The sequence below is a fragment of the Perissodus microlepis genome, chromosome 3, assembly GCF_051167445.1.
Source record: "Perissodus microlepis isolate ML-2025 ecotype Zambia chromosome 3, ASM5116744v1, whole genome shotgun sequence".
Classification (NCBI taxonomy): domain Eukaryota; kingdom Metazoa; phylum Chordata; class Actinopteri; order Cichliformes; family Cichlidae; genus Perissodus; species Perissodus microlepis.
Window position 1 is genome coordinate 25816524 of NC_140463.1, and position 20764 is coordinate 25837287.

The following is a 20764-nucleotide window of genomic DNA, read 5'->3' on the forward strand; positions in this document are numbered from 1 at the left end:
ACTGATCACCACCTGCACTCATGTATATATCTATCTACTTAGCACTTTTAATTCTTATTCTTATTTTTATTTTCATGTCTATTTAAGCGTTATATGACAGTATGTTTGCACTGAAGCACCGCAGCAATTTCCTAATGTTGTAAACCTGCTCAACATTTGGCAATAAAACCCTTTCTGATTCTGATTCTGATTAGCTGTCACTCAGCAAATAACAGAGGGGTGACAGAATAAAGGGAAAACATAAACCTATGAAAATTTGAGACTAATCAGTGCAGGTAATGTTTTTCAATCTTCTCTCCTCCAGTTTTGAACTGTAGCCTCGGTTTCCTGCTTTTAGCTGACAAGAATGACACCCACTGCGGTCTTCTGCTGCTGTAGTCTGCTACCAGACTGCTGTGCATCCAAAGATGCTTTTCTGCACACCTTGGTTGTAACGAGATGTTATTTGGGTTACTGTCGACATCAACAAGGCATTTTTGCACACAGAACTGCCGCTCACTGGATACTTTCCCTTTTTAGACGGTTCTCTGTAAACACTAGAGATGTTTGTGTGCAAATATACAGTAGATCAGCAGTTTGTGAAATACTCAGACAAGCCTGGCACCAACAACCATGCCATGTTCACTGTCACCCTAAATCCCCTTTCTTCCTCATTCCTCATTCTGATGCTCAGTTTGAACTTCAGCCATTTGTCTCAATATTATCTGCACCTAGCTGCTGCTGAGTGATTGGCCGATCAGACATCTGTGGTAACAAGCGGTTGAACAAGCGTACCTAATGACTTGGCATGTGAGTGGTTAAAAAGGGCCTATGTACAACAGCTGTTGAAGCTGCTTGTTTTTGTTTTTAAATAAATGTCATGGTAGAAAAATGAGTAAAGCTGTCACCTCATCATATTTTCTGCTATTCAGCAGATCTTACTTCCTTTATAAACAGTTTTCCCAGACTTTAGGATAATAAATGTATACTTTTGTTTTAGGGAAGCTCCTCAGCTCAGCGATATGACCTAAATCAGACTTTACCCACACAGAAAAGCTTTAAAGGGGATGAGCTCATTGTCATTCATTTTGGATTTGTTGACACCGGATGTAGTGTAGGAGGTAGCAGCTCTCTCCCTGTCTTCGAGACAGACAAACTACCCCCCTTTTTTCCACCTCGAACCGTGGACGGAGACTTTTATTAAAAACCTGCAAATTTAAAAACAAATAATATCTTTTTTTAAAATTTGAGCTACTGAAAGAGAAATGCGTTACCAAACAGCCCAGCTTTCCACTTTACAAAGCCTGTCAGTGAGCAAAGTGAAATTTTTTTTTAGAAAAACTAGAAAAGGAGCGACAGAAAAACCCGTTCTGACGTCAGTGGAAATCCCCTTTATCTCCATTGTGACTCTGACAAAAGTCAACACCTAAATGTATTTTAAAACACGTTCCGATGCGTGGTTTAATCACACAGTCGTATATTTTTATCCAGCTTCACGTAAACAAAAGACAAAACCTATGAGCCCTCCTTTATTTGAATCAATAAAGGAGCATACCGTAAATTCTTTCTGTGTCCGGTAATTCTCCCTTGCAGCCGCGCACGGCCTCGGCAGGGTTATTATCATCAGGGTGTTACTACAGGTGACCCAGTAAGAGGTAACCACCCGGGCCTCGCTCTCTCGGAGCTGGTTTAGTTTCGGTTTTGTGCTCGGGGGTTTTCACCGGTTGGTATGATGTCCCTGCCCGGCGCTCACTGGCTTCCTCATCCGCCCGGCCCCTGCTGCCGCCGCCGCTGCAGGGACGTGACTGTGAGCTGTGCTTCCGAGCAGTGAGCGTCGAGGAGCATGTGGTAAACTTTGGACCGCTTGCGTAGTTGTTTTTGTTTTACGGTTGCGGAAGACTGAAGGGGAGCTGCCGCCGCTGTTGCTGCTGGAAACGAAACTTTAACGGCACGGATCGAGCTCACGTAAGAAAACGACACCGACGCGTTACTGTTATCGTTATTATTTGATGCTTTTATATGTTTAGAAAACATTTTTTGTGTGTTCCGCTAAGAGAAGCGAGATCGTTTCCTGGAATTCAGATCTAATAGAAAAGCGTTTCCCAAACACTCAGGCAGGTCCTAATAGAGCCGAATCATCGGGCCATTGTTTACAGGCTGCTGCTAGATTACAGTTTATTTCTATAAATTAGATCTTTGGCTGGGTGGGAGCTGGAGTGGCGGATTGGCCGTTAAAGCGGATGTTTTGTATGGAGCTGGTAATACTATATGAGTCTTGTTTACATGAACTCCGATGATTTCAGGTACAAAGGTGGCGGAGAAGTATTTGTAATGCTGTCATTCTGTGCCCCCTGCTTTGAAATGTGGGTAAGCCTGCATTACAGCGGGTGTTCCCCTAGCCGTTTGACTTGTTGCAGATGACTGTGAGTTACTATATGAGTATTTCCACAAAAAAAGGGGAAACGGTTCCCCTCCAGCCAAGACCTGCTGCATTCAAACACTGCCTCGGTATCACAGGGCTCCCATTATTTCCAGCTTCATATTTTAGTTGTTAGACTCTTCTAGAACGTGTTTGCATCAGTTATACCCGTGTTTATTGATAACAGGCCATTGGAGCGTCCCTCAGTTTAGGATAGCTTTCTTCTCATTGGCTACATCTGGCAAACAGAAGGCTTGAGCAGAAAATATACACGTAAATGTCATTTTGAGTACACTGTAGTTGTTACATTTATTGGAATCTGGCCAAATGACATGTACTTGAATAGTGAGGATATTTTCCTTGATTTCTTATTATTTAAAATAAATGAACTGTTCATTTTATATATTTCACTTGCATTTTATTCAGAATTATTGCATCATGTTTATGAATTGTGTTTTTGAGTCTGCTTGAAATCTACACCCAATAAGCAAGTCATAACGGCAAACCCTAGAAATTAAGTGATTGCAACCGCACAGGTATACATGCTGGTAACTGGTTGTGTCAGTTATTTTGTAGGTTCTTTGCAGGCTCGACACAGGGCTCTATGTTTAGGTTGAAGATAGATGCTAGTGACCTGCATCAGGTTGAGGTAGGGTTAGGTTTTCATAGGTCCTCTTTTTATGGATAAATGAGGAATGAGTATATAAACATGGACAGCTCAGCTTGAGAGGTTTGGAGGCAAGGCTGAGATGGTTCGGACACGAGCAGAGGAGGAAAAGAGGAAGACCGCAGAGGACGTTTTGGATAATAGTGATGGAGAACAGGCAGAAAGAGGGAGGCAACCTCTAAAGAGAGCATCTGAAGTAGGAAGAAGAAGAGTTATCCAGCTGATCTAGACCTCAGAAGCCTAACAGTTGAAACCACAAGCTATACTCTGAACTGGGTGAGCCAAGACCATCAGGTTCCATGTGCAGTTTCAGGCTTGGAATAGGCTGACAACATTTACTAACCAGTAACTATTTTGATGGTAAACTGATTATGTTTAGATTTTGGACTATTGAAATATTTTTAGATATTTCTTTACATCATTTACGGTCGGAAGAGAGAAAAGGTCAGCATGTGACTGAGGTGTGCAAAAGCTGCACTGACTTGAATCTCCTGTCTTTCGCTGATGTCAGGAAAAATTCCCAGCAGAATGAAATAGAGGAAATGACAAGCTTCCCTCAGACGGGAAAATTTGTAACTGGTTTTCAGCAGGAGCTGCTTAAAGATAGTTAAAATCTACTATGAGTCCTGGTTATCTCTCATGCTTTTTTGGACTCGGTGAGTTCACCTTTCTAAAACTGTAAACATCTTTTTACCCATGTTAGAAAAAAGCCAGCTGTAGTTATCCAAAACACCAGACACTCTAATAACTAAGATATTGACTGGCAGCAGTCTTAGTTTGTATGTTTTCTTCCTTTAACCTTTTTTAACCCGACGGATACTGAAATGTGTTTTTCGCAGTATGTTCGACCGTCTGTCACCAATTTAAGAAGAAAGGATGGATGACGAGAGAAGCGACGGAGGCGGAGGAGAGGCGGAGTTGGAGGATGAGTTTGCGTGCGCCGGGATGCTGCGGGGGTCTCTGACCTCCCTGCACAGCACAGTGGAGCGGATATTCAGTGTGGCGTTCAGCATCGGGGCGGACGATTTGCCTCACGGCAGCAACGGCCAAATATGGCTGAAACTACGAGGGCCGAGCACCAATGTGAAAGCCGCCAAGGTGAGGCCCTGCTCTTGTTTATAATATCCTATCAGTCCAGAACAGAGATAAGTTATTAGGCAGTGTGGCTCATAAACACGATGGAAGTTGACTTTGCGAGAGGTTGCTCACTGCAGTAACCTCCGGCCAAGTCCAGTTTCACTTATCGGTAATTCTAACTGGTAACTGAAACTGGACTCGTACCATCTGACAAGATGAGTTCACATTAGTGGTGCTAATTTTTTCCAGTGTTACTGCATTGATTTTAAGCTTTAGTTTAAAAAGGTGCCACAGCAGTGAAAGAAAACAAGCCAGAATACCATTTATGGGGAGCTTTAGCAGTTAAGTAGTAATCATCAGCTGATAGCTCAAGCGCCACTCTGTTACCAGAGTGGGAGGGGCGTGACAGTGACCCATATTTTCTTTATAACCACAACAAACTCATTGTGATGAATTATACACCTTCTGTTTAGAGCTGGATCAGGTGACCTTAGTTACGTGTTTCTTTCTATTCTTGTATCATCTTTACATTACAATATAAAGAGTCTTGAGGCCACTGTTATTGTGATTTGGCTCCATATTAATAAAACTGAACTGAATTAATGTATGTGCTGTGACTTACTTAGAAGTACTGCAAAGAGAGCCAGAGAGACATCAAAATGTCCAAAAAGCACACCTCGCTGCTGCTAATCAAGCAGGAGGGAGGTACGAGATAAAGTGTGCGTCTGAGTAGTCAAATATTTGCGTACGGTAGCTGGAAATTATTTAAGAGCTGTGAAACTGAAGCGCTTTCATCACCCCTACTCTCATTTCTCGGCAATATCCCTTTTAAGGAATATTTGCCCGTTCGTTACTTTGAGCTTCTCATCACGATCTGTCAGATCAGGAGGCCTTTTCTTTCTCTTTTAGTGTTTAATCTTTCTTGCATCAACTTTCACGGGAAATCTTTTCTTCTTTATCCGAATCACAGCCTTTATCTCAGGGGCCGCCCAAACCAGTTTTTGGCTTTTTTTTACCTAATCACTCAAGTAAACAAGTTTCCTGTGCAATCATTCTGATTTTACTGTTATTTCAGTATCGTCGACCGCCCCGCTTTCTCCATTGTGCACCATATCTCTGCATCCTCGTGCAGGGCTAACCCACTTTTGTCATTAATCCAGCTGTAAATTTAGTTGGGTTTTTTGTGTCTACAGTCTACTGAGTGTTAAGGGACCATTCCCAGGTAATGACTCATCAAAGTTTTTTAAGCGTTGTTTCACCCGTTAGGTTTCAGTCCACATATGCAAGTGCCTGTTGACACATGCAGTCAGAAAGATTCATTCACTCATGCAAAGACTAGCAGACTGATCACTGCAAAGTCAGTCGCTGTAGTGTAACAGTAGTAGCTGTAATCACACCATTGTCGGGCATATAGGCAGTTTGAGAAGACATGCAAACCATACGTAGGTGGACTTCCTCTTTGCTAAAGGCCATTTTGGGAGACGCAAATATCAGCTTGACTGAGTGATATGTCAGTGTATTGTGTTTTATTTATTTTTATATTGTTTTACTGTCCTGTTTTAGCTGTGTCTAAAAAAAAATTCTCCTTCATGTGCAGACCACAGCTGTGGATGTTCAAACGAGAATAGTAGGTGTAAAAATGACCAACGGAGGTGGAGATAGAGTGTCAGTCAGTGGATCTGCTGCAGCTGCTATCAGCCAGATGATTTTATAAACATAAACTATAATAAACTGCTTATTACCTTTCCTGCTTTCTTTAACGTCCGCAGCTAGATTAGAGCGTGGACATTGCAGACTTTGAAACTTTAGCACAAATAGGGGAAGATGGATCTCCTGTGGATGGACTTCAGTGGGGTCAGGGTTCAGTCATTCGTACCCACCGCATCGGTCTCTTTGTGCACCAACGGTGACATCATCACACAGCCAGAGCCATTTATGCTCGCCACAGCTTTTGCAGCAACAGCAAATGGTACGAGGTTACAAAAATCTAGAGGTTCATCATCAGCCAAAACGACACTGGAGCGCTGCTTGTGCTTTTGTTGTGTGGCGATTAAATCGAACTCTAGTTTGTTTTCCCCCTCGGTGCGATTCGTTTGTGCAGATGTGAACACGGTGATCACAGCAAAACAACTGCACCGAGACCATTTAGAGGAGGTGGTCTTGGCTCGGTCCCAAACAGACTACAAAGCGTGTTTATGGTGAGAACGTGATCTGACCTCAATCTGACTGCATGTTTGAGCTAAACGCCTTCGCACAGTTAGATATGCTTTACGAAATGTAAAGTATTTCCCAGATAAACACAAATTTATCCATGTTATCCACTAGGTAGTACACAATACCTAGACACATCCGGCTAGTAAGTGGACTGACCATTCTCGTGCAGTCAGTCCTTTGGTGTCTCTGAACTTCCACCTTTCTCTCTAAGTGTAGAAAATAATCAAAACCTTAAATATTCCCAGCACGATGCATGGATTCAACTCTGGCTCTTCCCATGGAGCTTCTTTTTCATAATTACTAAAGTTTAATAACACTATTTTGTTTTTTTGTTTATTTGTTTCAGTTATTTGTGAAAGGAGTTGTGAACCAGGAGGAACAGCAGGAGATTAAGTATCCTGGGGTGCTTCACTGTGTCTTCTGCGGAGCCAAAGGCCTGTTCATGGACAGCCTGATCAAAAGCACCTCAGCACATATAGTGGTAAGAGCTCAACAACAGGCCGGTTTCACAGTAATAGTTACTATAGAGAGGCATTTGTTACACCTTTGTTTGTCTACTACATTAGTTCTCTAACCTTTTAATAACTTCATCATTACTGAATAGATATTTTTATTAAAGATGCACAAATTGTAGAAATCTGAGCTGATATTGATATTAGAATAACAACAGTTTTTTTTTCTTTTTTTGTATTTATTTCCACTTTTGCCCCAAATAAGCAAAGAAATCCTCCTTATAAACAATACATGATCTGTTTTAAAGCCTTTCAGTTTGTCATTGCCCAATTTTTAATGGGTAGCAACCAATGTGACACAACTGATGTGCATATAATTATGGGTATTAATGTCATGGTCATTTGGGGCATTTAATGATTTCTTTGAAGTGTTCTTTTTCCTGGGTGGGATAAGCACAGCATACATAATCTTTAATAACTTAAAAACAAGAATTGTGTTCACCAGTTTCAATTTGTTATGGATTTTCTCTAGTCATGATATCTAGAACCCATTGGGAGTGTACAGAAGTTCATTTCTGGGTCTCAGAGACTTATAATGAAAAAAACACATTAAATGAAAGTAAAAAAGGTTTAAAGGGTGTAATACATTAACAAGCTTAGTGTGCCATTGTTCACTGATGATGCAACAAAGTGACTAATAGTGTGATATCAAGAGATTACAGTCCTGTTATTCCAATAAGAAATCACATTATTAGTCAATATCAGTTTTACGCCATCAGATGTGTCACACGCCTTCGACAAGTTAAAAACTGCCTTCAAAACTAAGACCGTGAAACAGTTTTTGGGAACTTCTGGTCTATTCTTAAGACGACTTATAGAACGTAAAAATGCAACTCTGCATTCTGACAACTTTCTTTTTCAGTATGATTTGTTGCCCATAAATTTCTTGGAACGTATCTTAATAATCTTACTTAAGAGGAAGAGGAAACTCCAGTAAGAATATTTTGAGGTCCCAATTTTAATGTGTGTAAATGTTTAAATTAAGGCTTAAGGAGTGAGTTTTATGGGTGACTACCTGATTTCCAGCTAGGAGCTAAGTCCATGTCCATGCAGGACCGGAGGAGATGTGGCCCAGTAGTTTTGTCCATATGGTGCACTTTTGCTTTACTATGAGCTTGAGGTCGTCTGGCCATTCTCCTCTGACATCTGGCTTTTCAAACCACTGGCACCAATATCCATGCACATTCAAAATCACTTGCTTGGTTGATGCTTGGTTTGAACTTGAACGGGTTGTTGCCATGTGACTGGCTGATTAGACATCTGCTTTAATGAACAGTTGAACAAGTGTACCTAACAAAGTGCCCTGTAAGTGTATGTAACTGTACTGGCAGATTTCCACACCTGGAGAAGCCATAGACTGTAATGAAAACGTTGCCACCCTGACACCTACCATTGGCCTCTCCCATGGGTTCATAATTCCATGACTTAACTTTACCATTACAGCCGTCACCATCCTGCTTCCTTTTTTTATTTTCTCAGTCTTTTTTAAATAGATTCTGTATTTGAATATGAAGAATTTGTAGGCGAGAATGGTATTTACTCTGTTTGGAGTCTGCTTATAGTTTTGGTTGCACGCAGGTGAATCATCCAGTCTTTCAAGTAGTGATGGTTTATGTTGAAATGCAAATACTGAAATACTCATTGGATACTGTCAGACAATGATTTGTCTTTCTATTAAGTTTTTATTGAATTTTTATGCATTGTATGATATAATGGTCAGTGGATACAAGACCTGAAAATTAACAGTTGGTCCACAATCCATTAAAGGAAACAGCAAAGGCAAAATAAATAAATTAAACATTGATCTGTTTAAGTAGAACTCTTTTATTCTTTTGTTTTGGTCTTTTTTGGTCTAAATGATCTGTTATATTATTATTTTTCAGTCATTGGTAGAGCTCAGATTGATGCCTTTCTGTCTTTCTCCTACCAAATCAGGTCGGCTCTCCAGGATTCCTGCTCATATCTGGCCTGGTGGAGCCGGTGGTGCGAGCCTACTCTCTTATTACAGACCTGGTAGAGAGGTATGAGGGCACACAGTCCAAGCGCATGGGGGACGGAGGCTCAGGTGAGTCCCTGGATTCACGACGGGCCTTTAAAACTCTGGTGGAGAAGTGGGAAGACAGGCACATCCTGGATCTTCTTGTGCTGCCGGGATCAGTAAAGGAAATCCTGTTGGACTTGGTGAAAGAAACGGGACTTGGATCAAGCCCTAGTTCATCACTGACTGATGTAAATACAGAGGCAAGGCCACATGGGGATTCAGAGGATAGGTCTAAAATACCCAGTGCCCTAAAGCAAACAGTCCCTGATCCTTCTACCACTACTGAGCGATGGGCTGAAGGGATGGCTGCAGGCGCAGGAAATGACTTGGCAAATAAAGACTCCTTCCAGGCTTTTTCCATGTCTGCAGGCACCCGAGGGAGGGCAGAGGGTGCTGAGGAAAGACCCACGCATTCACCACAGGAGGTGGGAGAAGAGCACTTGGGCCAAGCAACAGCATCCGGGAAGGAAAAAGAGCAGGAGTTGCAGCTGTCGATGGGAAACAAGGAGTTTTGGCTTCTTTTGAAATTCTTTACCGCCATGGGATACACAGAGGAGGTTGTGAAACGAGTGCTTGCCAGAACAGGACCTAAAGAGGCATCGCAGATTCTGGACTTAGTTCAACAGGAGCAGGACCGCAGTGACCAAGAGCAGAGAAATCGGGTTCTCCCAAACCCAAAGAGGGAAGACGCTGTCGACCTGAATCAGACAGAGAAAAACCGACCCTGTGAGACAGAACACAGAGAAGATGGGGGAGAAATAGCAGGAGGTGGTGGAGCCATACGTAGCGATGGAGAAACAGAAGAAGGACGAGAGGGGGAAGACGCAACAGGGGATGCAAGACACAATCAGGGAAAAGTCAGCGCAGACGTAATGAATAAAGAGCAAGAGGAAGACTTTGTGCTGGGGGTGTTGAAGAAAGCGGCAGCCAGCTGTGGGTACCCCGAACAGAACGTAACCAAACTGTACAACTTGTTGCCTGATGGATCGACTCACCAGCTGCTCCTGCAGCTGCAGAAAGAGGGAGTCAAAGAGGCAGGAGCCTTCAGAGAAGGACCGAGAGAGATGGATGATGTAGTCTTGGACACTGGTGGGTCAAAACTTCAAATAATACCAGAACTTCAGCCTTATAAACCTCCAGAAGAGAGAGAATTCGATGGGCGAGAAAAGATAAGGGTGTCAAGGATTGATAGTAGTGTCCCTATTGAGGGACGAGATATTTGGAATAATAAACCCCAGCAGTCACCGGTGACCTTGTACACCTCACAGCAAAAGCAACACCAGCCTTCAAAGTCACAAACTCCTCACCACATCATCCTACCTGGGGTCAAAGGGCCACCAATGCCTACTTATGCCTCATCCATGGATCCTCAGCTCACCAATTTCCAATCTCATAAGCAACAAGGCAACACCAACTACTTGCCTAATCCATCTCCCACAAAACAGAATCATCATGCTCAGAACAATGGCTCAAAGCACTCCTTTAAGCAAGCCCTTCAAGCTCCTCAGCCTTTATTCCCTGGCACGAAGGACTCGTCTCCCACCAGAGCGAGGGACAAACGGGGTTTCATGTCTACTCCTTCAGTGGTGGTGACAGGAGAGCAGCGATTCTTGGAGAGCCTGCAGATCCCCTTTGAACTCAAGCTGACAGACCAGCCCGGAGACCCAACACTGAGGACGATCATAATTGATGGGAGTAACGTGGCTATGAGGTAAGAATTACAGCAAATAAAGGTCATACTGGGAAAATGCGGTAAAGTATACAATAGAGTAGAAGATTTATTTTGGTGGGGTGTTTATGAGAAGGAAATATGAGAACAGGAAATATAGATAGTCCTGTTAGGCCAAATGTGAAGGACTTCTTGGGAATTTGAAAACATATTTAGAAATGAGGATCTACTCTTTGTGTCCTTTTGCTCTAAAAGTAAAAGCTTAAAAGGAAAGATATAGTTATTACTCCAGCTTAGTGGTACATTATGCCACAGTTTATGAATGTGCATGATTAGTTGAGTGCATGTTTACACATTTAAACATGTTATAACCATGGAATTGTGCATTAATAAGATACCCATGCTGCAGTGGCCTCTGTAAACTTTCCAGGAATGGTGATTGTATTTTCCTGATTGTAATAGATGGTAAAGGAACACCTGTGGCTGATGTGTAGACTCTGTTTAAAGATTTAAAAAGTTGTGATGGCAGTGTGTTCATTAATAATTGTAGTCTGCGATGGGCTTACCTACCCAGCGAGTGGGAGCAGGAAGATAAACTGACCCAGAACTATTGGCGAAGCATGACACTTACACAGAAACACAAAGCAAAGGGAAGGAACAGAGATCAATGCATGTAGGTGCTAAACGTTTTTTTTAAAAGGGTTTGATGGGTAAGAGTAGGCACCATCAACAAATGCATATGCTGCAGTCATTTTTACCTCAGAGCTGGGAGTTGCATTGGTCCCGATTTGACCGTGTTACACTGTTACGACCCGGCTCAAAAGCCGCAACTAAAAAGAGAGGAGACGAATACCAGATTGTAGGTGAGAAGAGGTTTTAATCCTAAAATGCATAGCAGGTTGGCTAACATGGCTGGTACCACCAAGGCACGGCTGGTGAGGCTTTTTGAAAGCCTGCCTCAGATATGCTTTTATCAACACCTGACTAGGTGTGGCTAATTACCACCAGCTGAACACACTGAGGAGATTAGGGGCTGCAGAGGGACGTAGCAACACATTTTGGTTTCTTCGAACTGCATGGGTAAAGCCTGATGCTCTTCGTATGGCTTATTTGGTGAACCACAAATACACGATAGTGGTAATAGCGAGTGCTAGTTTTGCAGTTTCACTACTGTTTTGCCATCCTGGATTGGGAAGTCTGGTTTGGTGGGCCTTCTCTGACTTTTCGAGTGGAAATTCCAACTTGAAGGGTTATTCTGGTGGAAAATATAAGTGCAACATATCATCAGAGATACAGATGTCAAACAAAGGGGTGATAAGGTCACAAGGTCCGATACTGCAGGGGATTAGGAACTATTTCCTGATTAGCATAGTGACACGTAGCCTAGTTCCTCTTAGATGTGTTTTTAACTGTTGCTTTTGATTGGACAGCACAATCATCAAAAGTCAGAGGTTCCAAGAACTGGAAGTCAGCATATTATTCTTCACTGCACTTCAACTTCAATGTTAATGTTTGTTGGAGACACACATAGTGATAAAAGAGAAAGAAAGTCCAGTGAACTGTGATCATATGAAGCATTATTTGTAACATTTTAATGGCAATCTTCATTTTTCCACAGTCACGGACTGGGTCATTTCTTCTCCTGTCGGGGAATCGCTCTGGCTGTACAGCACTTCTGGGACCGAGGCCATCGTCAAATCAGCGCCCTAATTCCACAGTGGAGGCAAAAGAGCGACCCCAGGGTCAAAGGTAACGCTTTAAAACTTAATGTGTTGCTGAAATTGAACTCTTGCCAGTGTCAGGAGAGTGTCATAACGTTATCACATAATGATGTTCTCTTTTCTCACACGTAGCACACAGCAGGAAATGTGAGCAGTTTTTTTTATTACTGGAATATACTTGGTTTAAGTTTTGACTTACAGACATGTGAAAAAGAAAGTCTTTCACATGACTGTGTGAATAATTAGGTACACCCAATGAATTGTTGACTTTATCAGTCTCTCATATCATTGTGGAAGAATTTTGGCCCACGTTACAAAATTGCTTCAGTTCGTTGAGGTTTTCAGGCATGAGTTGGTGCACAGCTCTGTTAAGGTCTATTCACAACATTTCAGTCGGGTTAAAGTCTGGAGTTTTTTCACAGCACCTTGATTTTTTTCTTTTTCAGCTATTTTGTTGTAGATTTGCTGCAAGTGCTTTCTATCTAACATTCACATGCATTCATACTCCGATGGATGCATCTATCTATGGATGTTAGCATCCATAGATAGAAGCTTGGGCAACATGCCCAAGGATATTAGCAGATGAGCTGCTCTACCTCCTGGGCTACAGCCAACCCCATGCTGTGCATTATGGTATTATATTAGCATCTACACCAGAAATCTTGTTGTTTTTTCAGATGTAGCCTTTTAAATCTAAGCTGTGCTGTCATGTTCTTTTTAGAGAGATGAGTCTTTCTTCTGGCCGCCCTTAGAAAACAAGCCATACTTATTTAGTCTTTTTCTAACTGTGCTGTCACGAACTTGCTAACTGAGCCCTTTAGAGTCTGAGATGTAGCCATTGGTTGTTGTTTTTTTTCTGTGTTTTTTTTTTTTTTTTTTTTTTTACAGTTTCTCTGGATAAATTATTATTATTCATGTCATTACATTTTTGTCATCATAAGTGGATGCCTGGCTAATCTCAGGGTCATGGGTTTGAGCCCCATGTTGGGCAGTGTGTTTTGCGACAGAACTTATTAAGGAAGTTTGCGCACAGAATAAAACAGTCTGACCTTGCAGTAAATTAGGATGTCCTCTCTTGGGAAGACTGTGGCTGCGTCAGATGAGAAAACTGCCCACACTTGTTGAGGAACAGTCAGTCGAGTGCACTTAATCAGAAGCACCTGGCTGCTACTTAATCTCGTGGCAGTGGAGTGAGGTTTTGGCTCAGCTGTAGAGCAGAGGTTTCAGGGGGCAGTGCCAGGAGAGACTAGTATGCATTTTCGGTGTCCCATTTAACACAGTAGCATCCTCGGGCTGGGAGAAAACCTCACGGGTGGCAGCTGGAGAAGCCAGAAGGACTGAGTGAAAACTGGGCATTATTTGAGAAGACAACTTTAAAAAGTGGAAGTCAACAAGAAAATAAAGAACACAGGCAAAGCCGAGCACTGTGTCCAAGTGTTTGTGTGCTGGGAAAAACCTGCTAGACTATGGAAGCATGAAGGGTGTATTTAATTTTTCAGAGCACTGGTGTCAGTAGGAGAGCTGTGTAAGCCGAGAGCATGCAGCTCTCAGCTTACATGACACCTTCCTGCTTTTACTGCCAGAGTTTACTGGCCAATACTTTCTTCTGTTCTCACATAGTTGCCACAAAGGAGCTGACAGGTTAAAGTCAGATAAATATAAAGCACTGGAAGAGTGACGTGTGTAGACTTTAGGGCCCCAGCTAAGAAAAATCTTGATTTATGATTCATTTCTTGGTTATTTTTTTGTTGAAGTAAGAAACTTAGTTTAGTCTGTCAGAGGTAACAAATGTGTTGCATAAGACACCGTGTCTCCGATCACAATCGAACCAGCAACTTTTGCTTGCTAAGCAAATGTGTTAAACTCAGTTAATAAAAACAAAGCTTTACTGTTGATGAAGCTCAATTTAAATGAGTGATTGAAACTGCAGCTTTAGAAATATTTCACTAAAAGGTTTAATTCCAAAAATTCTACTTCATGGCTATAACCTCCGCTCTATGAGTGTGTAGCTAGCATCTCATTGGGGTCAGGCTGTGACCCCATTGTTGTGCGTGTTTGCTCCTTGTTCCTGCTAACTCTGGATTCTGCAAAATACTTCAAACGAGAAAACAAGTCATGCTTGGTGAATGCAGACTTCTTGTGAGCTTTCAGCATGCGTGTGGGTGTTTCCTCTCATAGCAGACTGCTTCGTAAACAAAGAGTTGTTTGTGTCTGTCTCTCAGAGAAGCACTATCTGACAGAGCTGCAGCAGCTGGGCCTGCTCTCCTACACGCCATCCAGAGAGGTCCAAGGCAAGAGGATCAGCTCGTATGATGACAGGTACAAGACACTGAGATATTGTTTTTTTTACACAACCCATCACATTTCATGTGGTTTTGTTGCTGTACACACTCCAGTCTATCTGGATACAGTTCAGATAAGCCAAAAACTGATACCCATGTCTTTGTGTTTATGCAGAATGATACTGCAGCACGCACAGAAGACAGGCGGAGTGATCGTGACCAACGACAACCTGAGGGACCTCTTGGACGAGTCCCCCGTATGGAGGGACATCATTAAAAAGAGGTAGGGCAGTGCTGCGCAGTCAGGGGGACTGAAATTTTGATTTGCACTGAAATGGTTTCACTCACATTTACCAAATGTAATAAAAAATCTGTCTCTGGACGTTTTTGTCCATTTTTACCTAAAAGATCCAAAAAGTTGGGTTGACAGAAAATACTGTCAATACCCTACACAATGTTTTTCACTAAATACATTTTTCCTCTGTGATCTGTTGCTGCTCGTCCAGTCTTCTTCAGTACACTTTTGTCGGGGATCACTTCATGGTCCCTGATGACCCTCTTGGAAGAGGAGGGCCTCACCTGGATGACTTCCTGCGTTCAGAGCATAGGTAACAGACCCAAGATATCCGATCTTAGCCAATCCTTTGAGAATAATTTTGCATGATGCTTCATTTTCCTTCTCAACATCTTTCAGGAGTCCAAATCCAGGAAATCACTCTTTTGCTGGTTCGGCCTCATCTTTCAGTTCCTCCAAACAGCCCCGCTCCCAAACAGAGGTCATCAACTTCCGTGACCGAACGCTAGGGGGCGCACTGGACGCTTTGGGAGCAGGCGGCAGGGGTAGAGGGAGGGGGCAAGGAAAGGGATGGGACATGGGACAGAAGCAGAAGCAGTATGGTGCTACAGGTCATGGCCAGGGGGTCCGGGCCGAGAGGAGTCCTGAAGAAACAGCCAACCTGAGAGAGCAGCTCTGTCAGGTTTTCCCTAATCAGGACAACATGGTGACGCTGGTGCTGCAGTGCCACTCGGCAGAGACGGACATCAACGTGCTGTCTGATCTGATTTTGGAGCAGCAATCAACAAACTAGAAATCTCTCAGTTTTAGTGTTTCACCATAGAGTTTTCTCACAGAGTTGTTATTCATTTTCTCGTGTGACTATAGACTCTATGTAAAAGATGGATTTTAGCAACTGTGACATCATCCATTGGTTTGTGGTTTGTTTGTTTTTTTTAAATCAGAACCAATGAAGGTGAAGTGGATTTAGCTGAGAAAATTAGGATATTGTACACTCAGTTTTGGCCAGTGTTGCCAACTTAGCGACTTTGTCACTATATTTAGCGAGTTTTCAGACCCCCTTAGCATCTTTTTTTCTAAAAAGCGACTAGCGACAAATCTGGCGACTTTTGGTGGTGTTATTAGGAAGACTTAGAACCACTTTTTGATAAATATATTCTAAATTCATTTGTGTTTTTTACTCACTTTATGTCTCTTCCACGATATTTCTCTCTCCTACAACATAGGTTACAATTACATAAGCATGACCAATTGTGCAAATTAGGCAATGACGTTATTTAGCAACTTCTAGCAACTTTTAGGGCAGCCAATAGCGATTTTCCTTACTGAGGAGTTGGCAACACTGGTTTTGGCTTCACATTTCAAATTCGGAGGTTACATCCATCTCTCATATACAGTCTGTATAGATATAGCACAACAGCAACTACAAAGATAGATAGATAGATCCTTAATTAAAGCTAAAACTAGACCAGCTCTGTCAACTGAACCAGAAAAATCCCTCAGTGATTGCCAGTTCATTATTTGTGTTTGTTGTTTTGATTTTTCTTTCAGAACTATACAGATGTATTATTCTTCTACATTTATGCATTGCTGTCAGTGTTTATTGTATATTTTATGTTAGTCTGATTTCTGTCAAAGCACCAGTAAAACTGAAGACATTCCAGTGTAGCTTTAATGCCAAATACTGGCATGCTAACACACCAAATTAATGTGAATATATGGTTAATACATTAGTTAGCATTCTGACACATTAAATTGACATCCAAAAATGTGGTTAAGACATAAGTTAGGATGCTAAATCACCTAATTGACACACAAACATATGGTTAACGCCTTAGTTAGCTTGCTAATTACCAAACTAACACATAAGCATGAATATATTAGCTAGAATGTTAACATACATAGTTAGCATTTTAGCATGCAAAAACACCAAATTAACATTTTGGTTCTGACACACCAAATTAATGTAAATATATATAAACATATTGGTTAGCATGCTAATATTGACATTTAGCTTTAGTACAGCTTCCTAGGTTTAAGTTGGTTTTATGGTTGAGCAGAGGTAGCGTGATCCAATCCAGGGACTGCCCGTCCACCTGCAGTGAGTGCTGTTGTCAGATGGAGGCAGTGTATGTTACCGCCATTGTGCGGGCTACTTTTGTTTGTCTGTGAGCGAATTTTTTACATACAGAGAGCTGAAGTGAAACCAAGTGTTAAAAACTATGAAAATATCACTGCAGCCACTGTCTGTGCTATTCGTGCTTTATTTTTTTAGTCATTTTTCGAGGTTCTCCCATTCCTGGTGAACTCTTCTATTGCTCCCTTCTCTATTCCAGCCCACTTGTCAACCAGTCAGCATTCTGCAGTTGCAAATATCATCCACTTACAGCGACCTGCAGTCTAGATCTCAAAGGACTGCACGGGAGAGTGTCTTGGGTGGGGGAAAACCCCCCTGTTTGACCAAAAGCTGTACGCAGATGGACACATTTGTGACCATAAAACCAGCCTTAGAGACACTAGCTCAGCAACAGAGTCTTATTTTTATTTTTTTGTATTTTTACAAGACTAATATAGTCATTGTGTAATGACACCTATTAACTATCTTTCTCCGGGTAGTTTTAACTCTGGGAAAACAATTGTGAATCCCATATGGTATCATAACAGAGCCATTTTATAAACAGTTAGTCTGCCTTGGGTAATATAAAAATACATATTTTGTGTATTTTTCTGTTGTTTTTCCTTTAATTTTACAGCCACCGGTTTACTTAGAAAATAGGGTGAAAGGTTTCTATCAGAGGCAGTTGGCACTGAGAATAGATTTTTGGATATACAGTAACTGGTGTAAGAGTGTGTCGTGCTTAGAAAGTAAAAACCCAACTTTGCAAAAATCTGCACAATTATATATTTTAACTTATTTTAATTAGGTCTTTTGTTTCGCATAACTTTGGTTATGAGTCTATAATTATATCTTTAAGGTATGTCTGGATGAAGAAATTAAGAGCAAACCAAAACATGGAAAATTCATTCTTCATCCAAATGTCATTGTTAATGTGGGCTACTTCAGTGTGAGTAAATAGCCGTAATCTTATTTGTATTGTTAATATTTATATATTTTATTCTTGTTCTTAATTAAAATATTTTTTTAAATGGTGTTTCTATTGTCCTCTGTCAATTTCTGTCCTGTGTCCATCAGGATGTATTGTCCTCCAGCTAAAGCGAGGGAGTATGTAATCAATTGAGTTTGTTTGTCTGTCCGTCTGTTTGTTAGCAGTCTGGTTTTTGAGATATCATTTTTGAAATTTTGTGTGACGGTAGATTGCTAAAAACAGCTGTATATTACCCACAGCTTACTCGATCATCTTCAAACCTCACAACAATAATCCAGGCCTTGGGAGATGTAAGTGCCTAGGAGGGCTAAGCATTTGATCTTAACCTTCATTGTTCGTCCCCAAGATCAAAGCTCACCTTCAAGAAATATATGAAGAAACCGTCCATCCATCTTCGTCCTCTTTATCCGGGGCCGGGTCGCGGGGGCAGTGGCCTAAACAGAGAGGCCTAGACCTCCCTCTCCCCAGCCACCTCCTCCAGCTTGTCCGGGGAACACCCAGGCATTCCCAGGCAAGCCGAGAGATATAATTTCTCCAGCGTTTCCTGGGTCTGACCAGGGGCTTCCTCCTGGTGGGACATGCCCGGAACACCTCACCCAGGAGGCGCCCAGGGGGTATATTTGTCAGTTGCCTGAACCACCTCAGCTGGCTCCTTCCGATGCAAAGAACAGCAGCTCTACTCTGAGCCCCTTTCGGATGGCCAAGCTTCTCACCCTATCTCTAAGGGAGAGGCTAGCCACCCTTCGGAGGAAGCTCATTTCCATCGTCACTACCCACAGCTCGTGACCATAGGTGAGGGTAGGGACGTACAGTGGCTTGCAAAAGTATTCGGCCCCCTTGAACTTTTCCACATTTTGTCACATTACAGCCACAAACATGAATCAATTTTATTGGAATTCCACGTGGAAGACCAATGCAAAGTGGTGTACACGTGAGAAGTGGAACGGAAATCATACATGATTCCAAACATTTTTTACAAATAAATAACTGAAAAGTGGGCTGTGCGTAATCATTCATCCCCCTGAGTCAATACTTTGTAGAACCACCTTTTGCTGCAATTACAGCTGCCAGTCTTTTAGGGTTTGTCTCTACCAGCTTTGCACATCTAGAGACTGAAATTCTTGCCCATTCTTCTTTGCAAAACAGCTCCAGCTCAGTCAGATTAGATGGACAGCATTTGTGAACAGCAGTTTTCAGATCTTGCCACAGATTCTCGATTGGATTTAGATCTGGACTTTGACTGGGCCATTCTAACACATGGATATGTTTTGTTTTAAACCATTCCATTGTTGCCCTGGCTTTATGTTTAGGGTCGTTGTCCTGCTGGAAGGTGAACCTCCACCCCAGTCTCAAGTCTTTTGCAGACTCCAAGAGGTTTTCTTCCAAGATTGCCCTGTATTTGGCTCCATCCATCTTCCCATCAACTCTGACCAGCTTCCCTGTCCCTGCTGAAGAGAAGCCCCCCCAGAGCATGATGCTGCCACCACCATATTTGACAGTGGGGATGGTGTGTTCAGAGTGATGTGCAGTGTTAGTTTTCCGCCACACATAGCGTTTTGCATTTTGGCCAAAAAGTTCCATTTTGGTCTCATCTGACCAGAGCACCTTCTTCCACATGTTTGCTGTGTCCCCCACATGGCTTGTGGCAAACTGCAAACGGGACTTCTTATGGTTTTCTGTTAACAATATGTTACGTCCCTCTGCAGCCTCTAATCTGCTCAGTGTGTTCAGCTGGTGCTAATTGGCCACACCTAGAAAGGTGTGGATAAAAGCATACCTGAGGCAAGCTTCCCAGGGAGCTCACTTGTCTTTGCCTTGGTGGTACCAGCCATTTGAGCCAACCTGCTGTGCCATTTTAAGATAAAGCCTCTTCTCACTAACACTCTGGTATTCATCTCCTTTTTTATGTTGCGGCTGTCAGCGCTCTCCTTGTTCGGCCTGTGAGTTTAGGTGGATGGCCTTATCTTGGTAGGTTTACAGTTGTGCCATACTCCTTCCATTTTTGAATGATCGCTTGAACAGTGCTCCGTGGGATGTTCAAGGCTTGGGAAATCTTTTTGTAGCCTAAGCCTGCTTTAAATTTCTCAATAACTTTATCCCTGACCAGTTCTTTGGACTTCATGGTGTTGTTGCTCCCAATATTCTCTTAGACAACCTCTGAGGCCGTCACAGAGCAGCTGTATTTGTCCTGACATTAGATTACACACAGGTGCACTCTATTTAGTCATTAGCACTCATCAGGCAATGTCGACTGACTGCACTCAGACCAAAGGGGGCTGAATAAAAACACCCCACTTTTCAGTTATTTATTTGTAAAAAATGTTTGGAATCATGTATGATTTTTGTTCCACTTCTCACGTGTACACCACTTTGTATTGGTCTTTCACGTGGAATTCCAATGAAATTGATTCATGTTTGTGGCTGTAATGTGACAAAATGTGGGAAAGTTCAAGGGGGCGAATACTTTTGCAAGCCACTGTAGATCAACCAGTAGAAAAAGCCAATGTGAAGAAACCATATTGAGTAATATATCATATAAAAGAGAAGATTTATTTTTTCAATATCTTGTCCTATAATGTCACATTGGTGCCATAAAAGCTGATGTCATATTGTAATAGAAAAATCTTTAAAAAACAAGTTTTTGTATAGTCCTTGCCCTATGAGGGAGCTGCACTCTCTTCTTTTTCTTCTTTTTCTTACCTTCTATCATTTTTACACTTACAATTTTGGAACATGGCTAAAAGTTTAAGTGAAACAGGGTACATGTAGTGTGGATGTAAT

At 42.0% G+C, this 20764-nt stretch overlaps 1 protein-coding gene across 1 annotated transcript; it reads left to right on the plus strand.

The window, feature by feature from the left end:
• Nucleotides 1–1534: 1534 nt before the first annotated feature.
• Nucleotides 1535–18028, plus strand: khnyn (KH and NYN domain containing). Its single transcript, XM_084923710.1, has 9 exons — nucleotides 1535–1944; nucleotides 3905–4163; nucleotides 6703–6837; nucleotides 8804–10620; nucleotides 12197–12327; nucleotides 14522–14618; nucleotides 14757–14864; nucleotides 15088–15189; nucleotides 15276–18028. The coding sequence occupies exons 2-9, from the start codon at nucleotides 3942–3944 to the stop codon at nucleotides 15667–15669; spliced, it is 3006 nt and encodes a 1001-aa protein (XP_084779836.1). The 5' UTR covers nucleotides 1535–1944; nucleotides 3905–3941; the 3' UTR covers nucleotides 15670–18028.
• Nucleotides 18029–20764: the final 2736 nt, after the last annotated feature.